At 35.6% G+C, this 21,503-nt stretch overlaps 1 protein-coding gene across 8 annotated transcripts in view; it reads right to left on the bottom strand.

The window, feature by feature from the left end:
- NIPBL (NIPBL cohesin loading factor) overlaps positions 1–21,503 on the bottom strand; it is a 162,699-nt gene that overhangs the window by 48,863 nt on the left and 92,333 nt on the right. For 4 of the 8 annotated variants that reach the window (XM_084505082.1, XM_084505085.1, XM_084505084.1 and 1 more), the window contains one exon: positions 9,177–10,715. The exons of 3 other annotated variants lie outside the window; for them this stretch is intronic. In XM_084505082.1, the coding sequence (XP_084361208.1) occupies positions 9,177–10,715 (1,539 nt within the window). Of the gene's footprint in view, positions 1–9,176; positions 10,716–13,187; positions 13,457–21,503 lie in introns of those variants that run through there. One more of the 8 variants, XM_084505086.1, reaches the window with a different exon arrangement.

Below are 21,503 nucleotides of genomic sequence, written 5' to 3'. Positions count from 1 at the left end.
TTCTTTCTGGCCTAGCTCAAACAACCCTCAAACTCTTACACTGTATTGAATAAAACACACTGTTACTCCATAATAAAACTGTCTTCACTACTGCAATGGTATAGTCTCACAGCTTAATTCTATTTTGGATGAAGAGCTAAAAACAAAAAAGAGGTTATTGAAGTACCTCCCCACTGTACAAAGATGTTTGGAAAACAAACACGCTTTAAAAATAGTTAAGTACTACTAGAGTATAGCACTCAGGCACTACCGTGCAAAGGCACACATCGCCTGTAAGTGATGAACAGCTTACAGGTTAAAGCTGTAAACTCAGATATCAGTGTGCAAATTTAACAATGTCCTATCCACTGCTATTTTACTTAAAATGCTTCACAACGTTCTTTATATGGTGCACTGAGTCCTTGGTAATCCAAGTAGCTCACCCACCGGCTTCACGCTCCTCCTATAATTCTGTGCCCAAGAAAGCTTTAAGAATGGAAGAGGAAACACAGGCAATGGCAGCCCCTTTCTCAAGGACGAATTTAAGGCATGGGAAAAATACATCTGCTCTTAAGACAGAAGTTCCATCTTTCATCTTGATACTGTGTCATCAGCTGAAAAACACATAGTCAAGATGAATGCTGACCAAAAATAAGCTTAGTAGTCCATTTACTTCAGTGGCTTTCATCTTTGCTATCCCACTCTATATTAAAGTTTGTGGAAGTGTATACAGCTATATCTTTTAAGCAGGATATAGACCCTCTATCATGCCCCTTTAACCTCACCTTTTGACTACATACATGAAGGGACAACACATGAGATCAGCACACACAGAGATGGAGAGTGGGAGACTCAGATCCCTCACTACCACTGCCCAAGGGACTTACGGGAGCCCACAGGATTCTCCACTGTAGAAGATCTGGCAGGAGGGAGACCTAGTGCCAGGAAGAATTACAGAGTCATAGAATATCCCTAGTTGGAAGGGACCCATAAGGATCATCGAGCCCAACTCCTGGCACCACACAGGTCTACCCAAAAATTCTGATCATGTGACTGAGTGCACGGTCCAGTCGCTTCTTAAACTCCAACAGGCTTGATGCAGTGACTGCATCCTTGGGGAGCCTGTTCCAGTGTGTGACCACCAGTGAGGAACCTCTTCCTGATGTTGAGCCTAAACCTCCCCTGCCTCAGCTTGACCCCATTCCCGTGGGTCCTATCACTGGTGACTAAAGACTGATTGGTGCCTGCCCCTCCACTTCCCCTCGCGAGGAATTATGTTCTGTACCATCCCATAGAACCTGCTTAAACACATATTTCAAAATAATTTTTCTTTATCTACCCTAATAATGACACAAAGGGAAGGTTCCCAGACTCTGGAAGATTCTAGAAAAGTAGAGGCTCTGTCTCCCTGTAAACATTCCAATCCTCAGCTCTGGCCTTCCCCTGTACTCTGCTCTGGTAAGGCCGCACCTCGAGTACTGTATTCACCTTTAGGCCCCTCACGACAGGAAGGACATCGAGGCTCTGGAACGTGTCCAGAGAAGGGCTATGAAGCTGGTGGAGGGCCTGGGGCACAGGTCCTGTGAGGGGCAGCTGAGGGACCTGGGGGTGTTTAGTCTGGAGAAGAGGAGGCTCAGGGGAGACCTTATTGCTCTCTACAACTGCCTGAAAGGAAGGTGCGGGGAGCTGGGGGTCAGCCTCTCCTCACAGATAACTAGTGATAGGACAAGAAGGAATGGCCTCAAGTTGTGCTGGGGGGGATTAGGTTGGAAATTAGTAGGAGTCATTTCCTCTCAGAGCAGTCAGGCACTGGGATGGGTTGCCCAGGGAGGCGGTGGAGTCACTGTCCCTGGAGTGTTTAAGGAAAGGTTGGACATGGTGCTTGGGGACATGGTTTAGTGGGTGACATTGAACCAGGTGATCTTGGAGGGCTTTTCCAACCGTAATGATTCTATGATTCTAAACAGGACCCATTAGGCTGGTTGGTCAGAGAAAAGCCTGGACAAAGCAACCAAGTAATTCCATCATGTATTGGAGGTCATCACTGCCCCCAGCTAAGCCCCACAGATTCAAAAAGGATTTTGTAATAGTACAAAATACTCTTATAGAATCAGGAAATATATTTTGATGCAGGGAAGGGATTTCCAAAGAGCATGCTGAAAGACCCAGGCAGAAAGCAGGGAATACAGCCAACACATCCCCTCCAAAAACTGCCCAGAAGCATCAGAACTCACATTACCTTAGTGTTAATGATTACCTCAAGCTATCCAATTGCTGCAGCAGCTATATCACAAGTTATTTTGTTCCTTATTGCTATTAACTGACTTCTCATCTTTATAAATTGATAAAAGGAACCTAGAAAAGACTAGTTTTGAAAGACACTTTACGAATAATACAGCATTACTCAGAGTGACGTGGAGCAAGATCAGCAATTGAAATAAATGAAGTTCTGCACAAAGAAACTAACTTTTATGAATGAACGTTGTGAAGGAATTACTTTTCCAAAATAGAATTTCACTATTGTTGCTTCTGAACATACGCATTGAAATTTAAGCTAACTCAATATATTGTATTAAAAAGTTAAGGTGTTTTGTACAGATGCAAAACACAGATTTTTTTTCTTGTTGTTTTAATTACTGTTAATCTTTGGAAATAGAAATCTATGGTTGATGCACTTTCCTAGATGTGTATATTGATCAATTTATAAACTCAGCCATGGGGCCTCACCTAGAAAAAAAGACCTTCATTAAATAAAATAAAGTTACACCTCTGAATTTTTCTTCTCGTAAAAGATATACTCCCATTTAAGCAATATAATACAAACAAGATCTTTGCAGAGAACAAGCAAAGCAAATGCCGTGATTTCTAGCTGATTTTCGACTAAAGGTACAACAAGATCTGCTTTTATCTTGCACTAACATTTTTACCCTTTTCTGCTGAAAAAAATCCTAGGAAGCTACTCTTGTTTTTCTTCTTCAAAGCAACTTAATCACAATAAAAAACCAGGCTGCTGATGCTTTAGCTTTTAATATAAAATACTGTTGCTTAGAAGATAATAAATGTTGTTTAGTAGATAATAAAACAGGAAGTATATTTAAGAAACCTTTATTTGATGAAAACAACAATTCAGTAAGTTGAAGGAAAAAAGGTCTCATCCTTTTCATGTTCATTCTTAATGTACCCACAGATCAAAAAGAAACTGCAAATTTCAAGTTAACAGTTCAAATTTTCTTGCACAAAAGCACTCGCCTAAAATGGGTGAAAATGTTGAGCGACTGAAAAGTTCATTTACCAGAAAAAAATGTGAGGCTTTCCACTATTTGCTTTTTGTTGAACTTACCCTTTGCTTAGAAAAAAATGCAACCAAAAGATTTTGACTGCATGTCCTTGCACATAAACTGAGAAATAACATCCTTATTTAGATGTTTAGATACATGAACAAGTCTGCATTGCTTACTGCACTGCATACATTGTAACATCAGATAAATTGCTGGCCCTCATTTTTCCATATTGCAATGTACTGTTGCAACAATTTTTTATAGAAAGTAACTTAAGATTTTCCCAGAAATAAGAGGAACCTGATCAAGCAACCAAGCCCATGAACCAAAGGTAGTTTCAGACTTTCAGTGAAGGAGGTTGATTGCTCGGACAAATTAGTTAACTTTTACACATGTAGTAAGAATAATTTATTATATTTCAAAAGTGAACTAATTAAATCGTGCACTCCTAAATCTGCAGACAAACCATGGTAATTTTGATGAACAAATGTATGACCAAATTAGTAGGTTTGATGAAGTTTATTGTTATTGTTAAGAACTAGATGTGCAACATGTGATGTTCACTTTTGTTACCCAGAGAAGACTTGAGAACTGTGAGCGCGAGAATCAGAATATTTACCTTAGCCGCAAATATAAGAGTAGGAAATAACCTAAGCAGCCTCTAGGCAAAATAATGTGCTGAAAATATCTCCTATCATACTGATACCAGATCAACACAAGAAAGGACTCCAGTGTGCTGAATTTATCCAACATCTGCTTCTGAAAAACTAACACCAAAACCAAAGACCCCAGTGAGTATGTACAATGCCAATATGCATTCCAGCATATTTTTCAGGAGAGGACAGACACAATGCCCCCAAAATGATCCATTCTGATGCAAAGCATGCTAAAGAACTGAGATCTTTCTCGGCTGTTGGATTTAGCTCATTATATGTAATTTGTTTTTGGCTTTTGACTAAATGATGCCTGGAGTATTTTTCAAATTGTGATCCTGTTCACAAGAACGTAAAGAAAGAGAAAAAAGGCTTAGGGCTAACAGATTCTTGGCAAAACCAACACATCTTTAAATACTTCTAATGGCATGAGGAACAGCCAGCCACACTTCCAGTCTAGTCAAGCTGGAAAGCACTGGTCACTATTATATCAGGCAAGATGAAAACAGAAAGACTTACGAATTCTTATGAAAGTGATAGTTTTACTAAAAATCCAATTAAATTTAGAGTTTATATGAAGCTTCAAAGTCTTCAGCTCAGAAGAATTATGAAAAACTCCTTGCTGTAAAACATGAAACAATGTCCTTTGCTTCTCTGAAATGATGTATAATTTACAAGAGAACTTGAGAGAAAATTATAATTTGCTCAATGCACCTAGCATCGCATGCAACTTGCAAGATGCTTAGTGGTTTATTATTCCCTTGTGCTAACGCAGCTTCAACCAGGAACTCCAAAACAGCGATCCCAGATTTCAGATCTGTGGAATTAGGGACTTTCACAACGTTAATCTTTACAGAAGTACTACCTTTAGTAAGTAAACTAAGTTGCAGCATTTTCTTTTCCAAAGAAAATATTATTTTACTGCTTGCCTCACTGATTTCATTATGTCTGTTTCAGCATTGAGACTGCTATTCTGTAAATAGATTTGAGTGAACTCTTAATTTCTTGACGTGTTAATATCCACAAGCTAGTTTTCTCACGTTTACCAATTTTGTCTTTATACAAGTCCTATACATGAAGTATTTCAGCAAATGTTTAAAATTAATATTACCCTTTTGTCCACAATTTTCAGCTGTACCAGAAAATATTGGTATCTCTGCTGTACAGCCGAGAAAACTGTGAGAAGAGGTACAAGTTGGTGCAATGAGCCAACGCAATGTGGATACAGTTTTTCATCCTGGAATATTCGTTTCCCTGTAATTCCTATGTAGAAGATGAACACCTAATTGATCGCTCAAGCTTGACAAGTGACACAGTTTCCAGCAGTGCTAGATCTCAGAGATGAAGCAGCATGTTACCCAAAGCCATAGAATTTTACATTGCTATAGCCTATCACTGACTACATGCTGTAGTTATTATAGGTTCTAAAAACATCATTTGAATTAAATAATAGCAACCAAGTGCATAGGCATAGAACACAGAAATATCTAGAAGCATTGTTTTAGCTCTAGGACATGAAGATGATTGAGCTGCAGTGAAATGTTTAGTTTCTCCTGTAAAAAATATATGAAGAACACCTCTGAAGGAATAGTAAATCTTCTTTCAAATTTCAGAACACAGCAGCAGAGAACACAATGTATTTAGGAAGGCTTGCACTGATCACTCAAAACCTGTCTTTACAGTTGTGTTGTAGAGATAATGAAAACCTATAATAACAATCTGCACAATGAAGGAGCAGGATGTGGTATTCGATTTTTTTTTTTAAAACAAACTTTTTTAGATGATACTTGAAGACCCAAATGGCATTTCTGCACAAGTCTTAAAAACACACTTTTGCCCTAAACTAAAACTGGCATTACATATATACTGTTGATTTTGGGAAACCAATCTGCCAAACATATCATAAACCACTTCAGCCATCTCCTTATGCAGAGTTACATTACTCAAATCTATTTCATACTTCATTATTTTTTTCTTGTCCAACATACATCAACTGTGAAACTAGTAACAGCTCCCATCAGCTCCCATATAGCTGATCAGTATAGCTATAAGAAGCAGCAGAGAAGGTATTCACTGAAGCTCTGAAAAGGAAGGACAGCACACATAACCTCACAATCACAAACTTGAAGTGAAAAGTTCCATGAATCTCTTACGATATATATTTGCATTAAAACCAGGATAAATGGCATTCACAGATACTAAAACCAGAAGAAAGAAGTGTTACAATTCATTCTGACCTTTACAAAACAGGCCAGCATAAGGCCCCTTAAAAAAAAACACAAAAACAAGCACTAGGACAGTATTTCCACAACTTCCCTCTGAGACAGAGTGCACCTTTCAGAAAAGTGTTCAAAGATCATAAGACAGAAAAATGGTATTTCTCCCTTGTAAATGTTAAAAGGGACTGTCAGGATGATTCAATCTTAACAGTCATGCACTATGGCTACTCCTCCTATTCATTTAATAACTTATAAAATTCCAAACCTGTCTATAAAATATGTTAAAAATGTTCTAAGTCTTTTTACAGAATAATGAAGGCACATGCACAATGAAGACATGACTTTCAAATTTAAAATTTATTAAAACTATATATAAAGTTATATAGATTTCTGGTTTACAAAACATTCACCTTAGCTTAAAACAAGTGATTTTCCTGAGTTTTATAATGAATCGGCACTAGTCCCTTAAGATAGAATGACTATATAAATGGTGTTTTGAACTAGCTGAACTAATATGCTTTTAAATCAGATTTAAGCTGAATCACAGCAATGATGTTGAATGTGATAATACCAGAAGAAGATATTTTCTTGTGGAAGGGATGGATGACAAAGGAAAAACAAAGGACCAGAAATAAATGTGAGTAAGAGAAAGAAAGAAAAATCAAAATATACTAAGCTATATGAAATAAGAGGGATGGGAGAAGAAGTGAAACAGTGATGCTAAAGGCAACACCAGAAAAGATTTGCTACAATCTAATAAGAAATAAGGGATGAACTAAATAAAGAATGCTTATGAATATTACTTTTCCTAGTGAATTAAAATGTTTATAACTAAAAATGGCAGAGTAAAGCAGTGAACTAGAGTGAGGACGTTGTGGAACTCAGTTGAATACTATCTGTATCAGTCTGCTGGTTTTTGTTAAGTAGACTTCAGCTTATAAAAAGATAGCTTTATGTATTAGGAACCATTTCAGACACAGGAGTTGACCTAATTATTTAGCATAAAATATCCTAGGAAGTAAGTTATCAGGAAGTTGGGCAAAAAGCATAAAACTAAAAATACACATGAAAAATATGAGGTTCAAAGACACTTTCTCCAGAATACACATCTGAAAATTCAAAATTTGACTTGTAAGAAAACGTAGTTACAACATGATTCTCTCCATAAAACCTATTTCTGGTATCTTTGTAAGAATCTTATTCTGGATACAATAGCAGAGACTGACAACACATTATTATTTTTTTTCCTGGAAAGTAAGTCCCAAGTTATTGCAAAATATGTAAGAAACACGTATGACTTCTCAAAACATGAAATACACAAACTTTCCAGAAAGGTTATAAACCTGAGTTTGAAGTGAATGCATTGCTCATGTGTGCTACAGCTACTAGAGTCATGGCAATTGGACAAGTCCTTTAATCCTTTATGCATTACTAAAACATTTTATAAAATAACCACATACTCTAGGCTACAAAGTCTACTTCAGAAACATTTTAGAAAGCATGTATGCACTGTATTTAGCTCTGAGGTAGCTAGAACCTCTAAAAAGTACGAATTCTCTGCACACAGAATTGTATGAATTCGTAGCTTATCCTTTTGACAACAGCACAGAATTCCATCTCTATCAAAAACATACAGGTTTCATGCAAAATCTTTAGACGTAGCTGACAGCAAAAAAGTATCATAATTTTATGTCCAACTTCAGATAGCTATTGCTGTTAGCAACGGACTTCTTGCCTGTTCTGAAACTCAGAAGAAAGAAGGGAAATGTTCGTATTTTCAGGATTGAGAGAAAATATTGCACAAGGAGGTTCATATTTTACCAGAAAGTATGTAATACTCATCTTGAATTAAGTCTTTAAAAGTCAATACAATCAAGTTAGTAGAAAACAGATTTAGCACAATAAATTCTTTATACAAAAATCAGTCTGTACACATGCACATAATCCATTATACATTCACAAAGTTAATTTCTACATCACTTATCTACATTATTTCTTAACTTTGAAAAAAAATTTTAATCTCAAATTCATGAGCAATGTTATACCTGTAACTGCATTCATAAATAATCCTGCATACAGCTGCAATCCTCTCCCCTGCCACTTGTTCTGTCTATTTTTGAGACATGACAACTCTGTGAACACAACTATGTAAGAAATGTAAATGCTTTAAATACTAAACATCAAAACAGTAACCCTGACCAGTTAGTAACATTTATTTCACAATGTGAGATGGTCTACTTCAGTTTGAAATCGAAGAAACCAAAATTATAGCACAAAGAAGAAAAGTGGTCATATAAGAAGTGATGAATCTGTAGAAGCAACAACCAAATATTAAACCTGCAAACTATACTGAAAAATATCCTGTCCATATTACTAACTTAAAAATGTCTCCTAGTCGTTTACCAATTCCATTCCTCTTTACGCCTACAGTGGACCTTAGAGACAATGTCTAAATTCTCCTAAAAACAAAACCTTTTTGTAAGTTTGTTACAAGCCTAAAGTGTGGAGGCTCTCCAAAAGTGTGTTGTATTTGTACTTGTAAAAGGCAGGTCGTATTTTTTATTTTTATTTATTTTTTAACTCTGTTGTTATTGCTTATTGTCAAAACATTTATTGGAAAACTACAGTTCAGTCCTCATTAGAAATGTAGAAGAATCTTAGGGCTTGCATAAGTAGTATTTTCCATCACTCCAGCTATGGCTTTATTTATAATAGTACCAGTCCCTTATACAGACACACTTAAAACCAGTTTAAGTAATACATTTATCAGTTATGTTTGACTAGGTAAATTCCCAGACTAACTAGTGTAGCTGAAGTACAGCTTAAAACCATTCAAGTGTCCCCACATTAGGTCTTGCACCAGAGTAAATAAATCATTTCACTTACACTGGAGGAAGATTTTCAGTAACAAGCTCTTAAATGAGTTTCAAAATCACCGTATAAGCAAGCACATCAAACTTTTCTGTTTAATTTCTAACCATAGGATTAGCAAATCTAAAAGAAAAGGCATGTACGAGATATAATGCAATTAACAAAAATAATCTTACCTTTATTAGATTTGGATGACTTGTTCTTGTTAGGTTTAAAACAAGAGCCCCTTGATTTATCTTCTCTATCCTTAATAAATTTCTGCACATCATCCAAAGAAAGCTTCTGAAGGACAACTACAGGCTTAGCTCCTTTATTTAGATCTTCAACTAGACCAATCTTCTCTACTTTGTCCTTCTGTTCACCTTTAAATTCAGTTTTCCTTGACTCCTGAGTGACATTGCCATCTTTATCACGCTTGATTTTTGGAATGACAAAATGTTTTAATGCGCCAGATCTTGCCCCCAACAAATAACTGGGAAACTCTGCTTTATTGTCAGCATGTGCTTTATTACTATCTACTTTACTCTTATTACCATCTGTCCTTCGTTCATCCTTGCTGTTAGGTGATTTAAAACCAGGTTTATCAGGCCTTGATTTACTAGAATCTCCTTTACCTTCCTGTTTAATACGAGGGCTGTCAGGCCTTGATTTCTGATCCCCAGAAGCAAACCTTTCCCTTGATTCACCAGACTCATGTCTATGTTTCCTTTCAAATTTCTCAGTTTTTGAACCATCAGATTTAATACCATGCTTAGAATCATGCTCATTTTTGTTTGATGATCTCAAATACTCAGGCCTTCTAATCTTGGATGGATCTCCTCTGAATCTCTCTGACTCACCCCTGTCCTCAGACTTTTGTTTTAGGCTATCATAGTCACGTCTTGGTGTATCAGAAACTGAACGCCCATCAGGCCTTTGTTTTGCTGGATCTGGTCTACTTTCAGATTTTATCCTTGAAGGATCAGATTTCACATCAGGCTTATGCCTCGATATTTCAATTTTCTTATCTGACAATGGTTTACTGGAGTCCCTCCTATTATCATGTCTATGTTTTGGCGTTTCGGGCCTGCCTTCATTCTTCTGTTGTTTTGGCGTTTCAGGCCTGCCTTCACTCTTCTGTTTGGGCGTTTCAGGCCTCTGTCGTATTTCCTGTTTGCCGTTATTTTGTTTTCCCTCATTTTGTTTCAACTCCATTTGCCTGCTCTCATTTTGTTTTGCCTCTGTCTGTCTGTTATCATTTTGTTTCAGCTCCAATTGTCTTTCGTGTTTGCTTTCATATTTAACTTCTACTTGTTTGTTCTCATTGTGTTTACTTTCCAACCTTCTGCTTTCATTTTGCTGAAATTCCATTTGTCTGTTTTCAATTTGCTGGATATCTGCCTTTTGACCCTCAAAGTCTGTCTTTTTCCTAAAAATCTCTGGATGGTTTTCAGGTTTAAGTTTAAGAACTCCAACAGCGTCTTCTTGGGTAACACACATAAACCCATCATTATACTGCTTAATTTCTTCAGGCTTTTTGATGGCCTCCAAATCCTGAGTTACTGTTGCCTGAGAGTCCGCTCTTCCTGCTTGCTGAAGATCAATACTAACCATCAATGCTGGCCTGGCCCCATTTCCTGCAGAACCTGTCTCCTGAGAAGCTGGTCTACTTCCTCCAGTAGCACCTCCAGCCTCCTGTGGTTTATTTTCTTGTTTTCGCTTTTTCAGAGGTTTATCTGCAAATTAAAAGAGAAAAATCATAAATGATATATGTAGAAAGAGAATGGATGTTCTAGCAAAAATATCCATTCCCACAAATCAATCCCGCTCAGCATGTATGTGCGCATACAACAAAACTCATTGAATTTAAAAGCAAGAATAGAACTTGTCTGGCTAATATTTTTAACATATTCATCGACTATTGTTCATTGTCAGTCTACCACAGGTGCCAATTAATCATCTTTAAAAAACACTCTCAAAACATATGAAATCCAAGTTCCAGAAAAATTTCCAAAAGAACCATCTAATAAAGAAGCTGCAACGTATAATGGCAAAAAGAAGCAAACAAAAAATGTAAGGTTGAAGCAAAAGTCTACAAAGACAAACTTCAAGTGCACCTTCATAACTGCTTTTTGATGAATACTACTGTAAAATCTTCTCCTCTGCAGATTCAGCCTGCTTCATTGTACATGAAATGAGCAAGGATCTGCAATGATTAAGCCAAAGGTTTTTCTTGCATGGTTTAGTGCATCAGTTGGACTTCATGCATAGTATTGCCAGGGAACACAGGACCAATGTACAAAAATGGATTGAAATAACTCCAACACTCCATGCTTCTCTGTGAAGCAAAACAGTACACTAAGAGTTGGAGCTTATACCATAACACATATATATTAGGTAGGGGTCCAATACACACTTAAAAGTTTGAGTAATTTCCCTTTGCAACCAAAACACTTCATGGACAAAATAAAAAGTTCAGTGATAATTTTAAGTAGTGTCAAGAGCTTTCTTCTGCAATAATCCTTTCAGTTTGTACTAAAAAATCATCAAGAATAGAATACAGAAAAATAAAAAGTGAGCCAACCACACATGTTGTAATTTGGTAGAATTCATAGAAATTAAAAGCACATGAAAATATCAAAAATGGTATGTTCTCTTCATTTCAACTATAGGCTATTTGTTTTCCCAACATGGTCCTATAAATTAATTACTGCTGTTAAAACTAATAGTTCTGCCTGCACTACAGCTTATATTCTCATTTGTCAACTATCACTATGTAACTTGTTTAAAAACAAAAACAAACAATTACTTTCTCTGTAATCGGGGAATATGATTTTAAGTCTAAGGAATGACTACACATAGGTTAGAAATTCTGTTGTAGCTCTATTGTCAAAATGTCTAGACCACAAATACAATATAAGAAATATAACTTATTTAGTACCTATATTTGTGGTGCTCTATCACTAGATGCAATTAGTTAGCTCTCGTTTTGGGAGCAGGTAAAGTGGTAAGGATACAATCAAGGAAGAAATAAACAAACTCTAAGAATAAAAAAAAAAAACACCTCTCAAATTGTAAACCAGAATTATAATACAATTTCTAACTTTATCTATTTGCAGAAGATTCTTTTTTCAGAACAATGAAAACTTTGAAGGATCATCTCTGAAATTAACATTAGAACACAGAAACAAGTAGTGACATGGTCAATTCCAGTGATGTGAACAGGCTTTTTTTCCTCATCATTCTGATTGTCAAATCTATTTGCACATCTCTAACTTTCTAAAACTCCAGAATTATATACAGTATTTTATGGCTAGACAACAGTAAAGATAGGTACAAAAACTCTATGCAGAAAATGGTCAACTGCAAATAATGAACTTTTCAAAATTCAACAAAAACTTGTAGGAAAGCCTGTCAATTTTATGACAGACATGAGAAGCAAAATAAATTTGCCACATGGAAGGTGAAACATTTTAGCACGGAGATTTTTACTTCTTCTGTAGAACAACAATTTTGGTATTAATATGAGAACTTATATAGATATAAGTTATATAGAATTTCTCTATATCACTGATTAAAAATTTTTTTAAGCCTTCATGCATTGACAAAAAACCTTTTTCTCCCTATGACTGAGGCGTTTGACTTCACTAAACTTCATGGCAGATGTCAGGAATGTGAGGAAGCAGAAGCCTCCAACTGATTGGTTTCAAATTTGAATTTCCCTTTCCTTTTATTATTTTTTCAAATACACATGCATACACACACATCACTACCTTATTTCTCAATTAAAAACTCCACAAATTTTGAAACACAAATTAAGAAACCTGTGTTTCTTAAGTCAGTCTGTTTCTCCATTTTAACTCAGAAATATCAGCCACACCAAAAAAAAGTACCATATAGCTCAGATGGTGGATCTAACAGTAGCCTTTAAGACATTACTGTTACCAGTTATCTGCCCCATTCCTTTAACAGAGGTTATCACCTGTAGCAGAAGGGAACACACATTCACATTTCCACAAGTGTGTTTCGTTGTCCAGAGCATCAACTTTAGGCAATACTGAAGATGTTTTGCATTAACCTACCAGACTGAACAAATCAGCTAAGAGCCAAGCAAATGTTTCCTTCTGCTACCCTTACTGTGGGAGCAAGGCAGATGGCCAGGAGCTGTGATGCCTTAAACTGCTGTAGCTGGACCAACCAAAACTCACCTTTCAGAGCCCTCATGCTGAGGGCTCCAAGATTAAACAAGCAAAACAATTCAGGTAGGACCACTTTTCACTCTTGAACTTCCATAACTGACCAGGCTCAAAATGCTGCTCATCTTCCTCATCCAAAATGTCAACTTGTAAGTTGAGAACATATAGACAGATGATCACATCACAACTTGGCGTATTCCCTCTAAACACAGAGCTCCTTTGATGGACCTTCTTCATTTTTCTTGACAACTGAATACTGACATTATAGTATGTTGTTATATCCACAACCTGTTGTGTTCTTATCTGAGAAGAAAAAGATGCCTTCAAAGTTTTCTTTTCCTAAAGGGCAAGGTGATTGCAGACAGAGTTAGATTACTCACAGATTTCTTCATATTTCCAGTGCATCTTGATGGTGAACTTCAGAACAAGACTTGGTCGTTACTGTTTTGCCTCTAAGAGATTTCTGGATCTAGGACAAAAAAGCTGGCCCAAGTATAGGGAAATATCATATTGAATTAGGGCAGAAAAGGTAGGATGAATATATAGTACCACCATCTTCATTGAGTATAACGAAAAAAATCCATTGAATGAGCACAAAACCATTTTAAGTTGCCACAACAGCTGCAGAAATATGAAAGATGAAAAACACCATTGTTGGGCTTCAAGGGCTTCATCAAATCTTGGACTTGCTTTGAGCTATATAAGAATAATTAATAGAGTATTGAGTAGAGAATAATTAACCTCTGCAAACAGATTTCTTCATGTCTTCTCTTTTACAGCCAAACAGATGCAAGTTTGTATAAATCTACCTTGTCAAGGCAAGAGTCCCAGGACCCATCAGGGTCTTGACGAACTTAAGAACTTTAAAAATATCCATTCAAATACACTTTGTATCCTCCAAGGCATAGTTATCCAATCTTCATCCACTTCATTCCACAGACAGTAGACTTTATTATTAGGAACTAGGACTTTGTGAAAATATCAGACCTAGGTTCAAAGCTTGCCACAATTCTGAACAGGTATGCTGAAAAGCTCTTGAGACCAATCAAGTGTGATCAGGATCTTTTTGCTCCAACTCTTTGTAACAGTTTTTCTAACAAAAGGAATATGTAGTTAGCCACAGAAGAGCTTTCTGACTGTATTTGAGACTGGGCATTCAAGTTTGTTTTCAGATACTTTTCTTTCTAGAACTATTTTTTTTCTTTCCCCACCCATACCCCAAGAATGTAGATACTTCCAAAATGATTGCTTGAGCAAATTTATGATGGTTCACAGTACTGTCTGATCCCAGTTATCTTCCTATGTATGCATCTTTTTGGTTTGGCAAATCCATACAGATGTTCTCTTTACATGGCAGCATGCTCACCAAAATGCAATAAAGCGTGGCATTCAAAGCAAGATTGTAAGCCACCTCATTCTAAAATATAGTAGAGATGATGTGTCAAATTAAATGAGTCATAGTGGTGCAAGGAACTAAACATTATAGGAGTGACAATTTTGAAATTAAAAAAAAAAAAAGGTTAGCTGGATTTCCAAGTGGTTGTGTCTCACCTGCCCTGTTATGAACAAGATTCCTGCATATAGGTGTGACCTTCATCTTTGGAAATGTCTGTGTGTCATTGTTTGATGAGTACTTTCATGTTTAGAAATTGTTTAATTACTAAGGTACATTTGCATAAAAGCAAATTGCACTGGAGTAACCACAGATATCTCCAAACATATTTCTACTGAAGCTACAAGTTGCTCTACCACATGAAGAGCCTCCATCATGAAAACAGATAAAGTTGGAAGCTGAGCAAATGTTATGGACAGAGCCTGGATGAGGGGAGTTGGAATAAAGAAATTTCTCCATTCTTCCATTTAACCTGTAATCTTTCCAAAGCAGCAGTCAGAACATCACTAATGATGAAGACTCCAATGTTTCTGCTTCCTTCAAATCCAGCAATTTTCTTAAGTACTGAATCAAACTCAGCAAATCATCAAAATAGGACAATAGCCTAATATCTTCTAGAACTTCATGTTCTAGCGAAACGAAATGGGTCTTCTAAAAAATACTCGTGAAAAGGTAACAAGTCTAAAAAATGAACCACATGGATGCAGAGCTTTGTTTTAGCAGAATGGTAACATCCCACTCTTAATACTGTTTTGTAGACACTGAAATCCAGAAATTTCTGACTGATCTTGAAGAAACAACAGTTAAATTATCACTTCCCCGTTTACACCATGTAAGGGATTCACTTGGAGACTTCAGATCATAGATAGTTAAATGAGTATGTACTCCTCTTCAGAACTACAAAGAAGATTAATCCTCAACATTGAATTCTGGATGAACCATTTAGATGACTCCAGTACAGACTACTACTACTATTTTTTTTTTTTTAAGCATAAAAATTTAAGAGTCTTACATTCTTACATTTTAAATTCTGACATTCTTTAGAGATCACAAGGATATGCCTCCATTCATTTGAAATGCCACTGATTTGCATTATTTAAATCAACAACAAATGCATTTATACCAAACATATCAGTCCTAAACAGTTATTATTTATTATCAAGCCTTCAATTTTTGAACAACTTCACAGACAAGTAAGCCAGAGGCCAATTACAACTTCACCTTATTTAGGCTACTGATCAAGACAGTTTTCAGCAAACAGTACACAACCATACTCTCAAAAAACAAATCTTTTTTTTTTTTTTTTTTAAACTGATAACCGTTTCACTTTTCCTAGTTATTTTTCACAGATCCCTTCAAAGGTGCCCAAACACCTCATCCCACCAACCAGAAGTGTTTTGCAGACCACAAGAACCTAAACCGCTCAATGTAATCTGGCAGTAAGGAAGTTTTAAATATGAAATTACTTTAATGGTACTTATTAATGGCATGACGATGGTGTGAGGGCACTCATTTTCTATTTCTACCTCTAAATTCAGTGTTACTGACCATGAGTTTGCTTTCACCTCACCTCCCCCCTAAAAATTTCTTCCAAGAACCAAAAAATGAACAATTAAAGAGAACCCTTCCAATCAGTAGAAGAGATTCACACAGAACTACTTCTTCCCCTTGAAGGAGAGGCTGAACAAACACAGGTCTGCAATTTTAGTCTCACTACTTGCTCCCTTACAGAAGAAACTCAAAGAGCTCAGGGATGATCTTGATTATAGGAAGCCTTTCAGAACTGAACATAATTCCAAAGGCTCCAAAATAAACAGAGACTGAGGAGCTTTTGGCAGCTATCATTCAGAGGAAGGGATTTCTGAAAAACTGTATGGAAACAGAAAAACTAATTTTTAGCAGCTCATCAAAAAACTATCAAATCTCTGGTCACTGTGCAAAAGAGAAAGCCCATCAGCAGGGACATGCAAACTCTCTCAGGACAAAGCACAAAAAGATTAAAGGGGGCTCTGACATGCCTTACAGTGTAGCAAACTTCAGAATCTCCATTTTTGTAAAGTTTGGCTCATTTTCTTAAGCATGAAGTAAGTATTAAATATTAAGTGTGTAATTAAAGTAGCTAGAGAATGAAATATGATCTTAGGAATCTTTCTGCTTAAGGATGTCTTGACTCATTATGCTCTGTCTACTACAATAATACTGAAAAAAATAATATAGAAAATAACATGAATTGAACTGCAAAAGAATATAATGAAGCACCTACTCTTCTTTAGAGATTGAAAACCATAACTTAAATTCACTGAATTAAATTTTGCTCTTACAAATAATACTAATTTATGTATAAGGTAGGTTTTTCTCATACAGATGCTGGGTATTATGCGTGTGATTGCTTTGTAATGAATTAGTTTTCTAATCTAAGTTGTTAAAAAAAAAAGAAGAACTGAGCAAAACCTGAAGTGCATTACTTTTGAAATACACATCAGAGCACTTAATTTCACAAGAAAGAAAAAGCAGGTTTAATGAAAAACTACTTATTTTATGTATCGAAGATTATGATGTTGAATTAGTTTTTATTCATTTGTAAGAACAACAAAATTTAAAAGTGACCAAATGACTAAAATTTATCAGTAACATTTTAAATCTCCCTTTCAGATGTTGACTTCATTCTGACATCATAACTTACATTCAAAAATATGTTCAGTTGACTAGATCCAGGAATACTTATGTAGTATAATAATGGAAAAAAACCTGCAGCATCACAGGTTGATGTCAGAGTGAACTAAGTGACTATGATATATAGAAGTTCTGGGCTTGAACTCTTCATAAACTTTATTAATTATACATGCCATTTCTTTATCAAGAGTTAAATCCATCATAGTGAAACAACTATCTCAGAAGGAAATAAAGTCATTATTGTGTAAGTAATGTTATAAATTCTCCCATCTACCTAACAGGTGCAATCAAGGGCACATGCTATATGCAAATTATGTTTAATTCTGTAATCTTAGTTTATGCTATAGATAAAATCAAAATAGACTTCTATTCTGTGAATTTGCTTTCATGTTACATAAGAGCACCAAAAGAAAATAAACACTTTTTAAAAAATATGCAAATGCATTTTTCACTCAATCTGTTTTTCATTCTTTAAATATATATATATATATATATATATATATAAATACAAAGTACTTTTTCCTAGATAGATGGAAATTTTCCAGCACTTTACTGCAATTTTTCAAGATAGAAGAAGAATTTCTTCCTCTTCCATTTCTTAAACACGTCTGAACACAAAACAAAAGGAATCTCTTAACTATAGAAATTGAACATTGATACACTACTTTTTCTTGGGAGGGCCAGTTTTATCTATTATTTAACACTGCAAAATGCAGACCTAACAAAAGTTTATATACACAAATCATATAATATATAATTCTTACATTATCCTACTACATCAAGACATAATGATTTACATTTTACACTGTTTCCTCTCACCTTCTTGTATTAGTCACTCTAAATTTCTGCAAGATTACTATACAAATACCTACACTTGTATCTCCAGTTTTAAGAAAATAAAAGCCCTATAATGTATTTTTGGAAATGAATGGTAATATACTGGTTATGATTACACATTCTGTCATTTCATTCATTGGCTACATAAAATTAGACATAAACAAACTATTAATTCTTAATAGTGTTCTAATATTTTTCTCTTCAAGAGACTTTGGGGGAGATGGGGAAAGGGGAGAAAGGGAGAGGACCTGGTTACGAACTTAAAAGGTAAGAGAAAAATGTTACTTACCTATAACTGTAGTTTTGATAGTTTTGCTCCGGCAGATTCACACTCTTGGGATGTGTGTCTCTGCTGCTATGGGCTTGGAACGAACTAAAAAAAGAAGGGCCCACAGCAGGCATCCAAATGCCCCCTAACTGATCCAATTATTGGAAATAAAGTTATTACAGCTTCACCTCCTAATTCAAAGAATCCATAGTAAGATTCCAAATAACTGGGTAAAGTGGATCCTCAGAGATAAAATATATAGGGAAAAAACACAGATACGAGTAGGTTTGTCTCATTTAAAAAACGCTTCTAATGCTTTTAATGTTTTTCAGTTAAAAAAAAAAAAAAAAAGTATTAGCCTCCCCAGTAAAATGGTTAGTGATTAATTGACTTTTAATCTGACTATTCTCACAAACTCCAGAGAACAGTGCCTTTTACAAGTAAAACTCCTAAGTCTCTTACAACTGGTGAATTATACAAAAACATATTTGAAGTGGCCTAAAATCTAACAGAGAGCATAAAATAATATTATGTATGGAATATCTCAAATAAATCTGAATTTAAAAAAATCTAAAGTAATTTGAAAAAGAGTCAATGAAAAAAAGATGGTTTCCTTTCTGTTTTTCAAGTAATTTTCAAAGTTATCTTCCTTCTTCCCCTTGTAAAAGGCTCAGGCTGTCTTTTAACATAGCATTTTAAAAATCTTGTATTTTTGATTTGCAGTATATATATATATATTTTTTTGGAAACATTAAAGATCTTGAGGTAGATACTTTGAACACAAAAATTAATTCAGTAGCAAGTCTAAATTTTGAAGAACAAGAAGATCTTAATGTAGTGTTCTAGGAAAGGTTAGATGACTAGCTTTGAACTACTTAACTATGCACAAAAATACCCCATTTATATCTGAAAAGCTGCAAAGCACAAGTTAATAAAGAAAACTGAGGTTACCAGAAAGCAATTTCTCGCTCAACACCACCCACCTTGCCCACAAAGAAAAAGGGTTTCTGAGAAGCACAGAAATTCATGGGACATAAGTTTTTAAAATTCAACAGGATTTCCTGTACTTTCTTGGAGTAGTCAACTTCTGAATGTGAACTAATTACAACTCCAGTTAGGTGAACAAATGGATTCAGAACACCGATCTCTGCTCGTTTTGGAAGCATTCAAGAGCACCAAGCGGTACAGGAAATGGGACTAGAAATGGTGAGCACATGAGAAGGAAGTGTGCATTTCATTGCCTGTCTAAAGAAACTAGATCATAAAAATACCTTGATGTACCTAAACTGAGGATGCTTAACTTCTTGTTGATTGCTGTGGGAAAAGATAATCCCATTCTGTATTAACCAACCCTTCAGAATCATCCACACCATGGCTTTTCTTTTCTACTACTCAGGTAATATGAATCTTGATACTTGGATCTACCTGTGATGTTATACATCTTTTCAAAACAGATGATATGACCTAGCATTGATTGACAACTTGAATCAGATGAGAATATAGCGGCCATTATGGGGGAGGGGGGCAATAGGAACTGAAGACCTGAGACACGACATGTTCCAGGGACTTCTTAGTATGGTCTGAAACTATATTAAACACAATAGAAATATTAGAATGAAACCTCTGGCGTTAAGAGCCTTGCTCTTCAAAATCTTCAATTATTCCTTTTGTTAAGAGATACAGAGAAGTTACGTGCAAAATTAATCAACACAGAGAGACTTCCTTGATGGAAAAAGTAGGAAGAGGAGGTGGAATATTGTCCTTCCACACAGAGGTCAAGGACAAAACTAACTTCTACCAAAGTTTGTTCCTCTCTGTCATGATGAAAAGACCACATAATCCACTTAATCCAAGAAATCAAGTAGACCAAAAGAAAAGAATGACAAAAACAGAGCTCCGAGAGGCACTCAATTATGGAGGCAAAAGGTCTACATTATAAAATCTCTCTTTACACGTTTCATAGATGTTAGGTCAAATCTGCCAGATTATGCATAAGTTACCTTTGCACTTTTTCAGAAAGCAAAAGCATGACAGGTTTCAGAAAGATATGCTACTTTTTGAAGAAGACAACCCTTCAGGTGTTTCACCACTGGACTGGAGATTGCCTACCACTTTTAGAGACTTTGTTTGGTGGAATATAAAAATATTCTAACAGTTTTATAAGAAATAGGGGGTTATATTACAGAAGGCACTATAATTTCCAAAGGGCTCTGAATCCCCATTTCCCACCTGTACCGAACATTACCGAAGGATCTTAGTATTAAAAAAAAAAAAAAAAAAAAAAAAAAGACCTTAGTATTGCCTTAGGCAAGCGTAGCTGTTGTATAATTTTTGGCAAGAACTCTCAGAAAGAAACATTTCCAACTCTTCCCTGGACTAAAACGTTCCACCATACTCCTGGTTCCAAACATCAGAAAACACATCATATCTATCTAAAGCCTTACTATCTAAAAAGAAGCATCTGAATGCCTTTGATAAAGCATGTAATGTAGAGATTTCATATCTGAAAAAAAAAAAAAAGGTCTGAAGAGACCACTAACCTGCTATTAAAACTTGACCAAGAACAATTCCACTCAAAGTACTTTACGGAAGACAACAAAGAATGCATACACAGAAAGCATAATGTGGCTGCAGTTACGTTCCCTCACCTCAATCACAAAATCAGCAAAGATGCTTTCACGCAGATTTCAGCATGTGCTAGCGTCTAAAGATCTTTAGAGGGATGCTTGCTAGGTATCAGCTAGGGCTACCCCTTCCCACTCTAATGAGGCTGAGTACATGCTATAGTCAACATTATTTTCTGGACATAATATGATCTGAAGATACCCTGTATGTATTAACATGCACAAATGGCCTTTTTTTTTTTTTTTTTTTTTTTTCAATGCAGTAAGCAGTTTATCAAAAGTTCACAACATATTTAGGAGTTATTGGGTATATTCCTAACAGACATGTTTCCATAGGAACCATAGAGAAACCTTCCTCCTATAGTAAAACCAAACCAAATGGCTATAATTAGAACAATCTCTGAGCATATCAACTTCGACAAACTTAGAAGCAATGACAAAACTGTTACCAAAAATAAGAACCGTATTTCTTTAAGGTATCAAGTTTTTAGTTAATCTGACATGACACTGGTAAAAATTCTTCTTTTCTTATT

Source organism: Aythya ferina (genome assembly GCF_964211825.1).
Source record: "Aythya ferina genome assembly, chromosome: Z".
NCBI classification, from domain to species: Eukaryota; Metazoa; Chordata; class Aves; order Anseriformes; family Anatidae; genus Aythya; species Aythya ferina.
The sequence above is the reverse complement of the archived record's forward strand: the minus strand, read 5'-3'. Positions and strand labels throughout refer to the sequence as shown.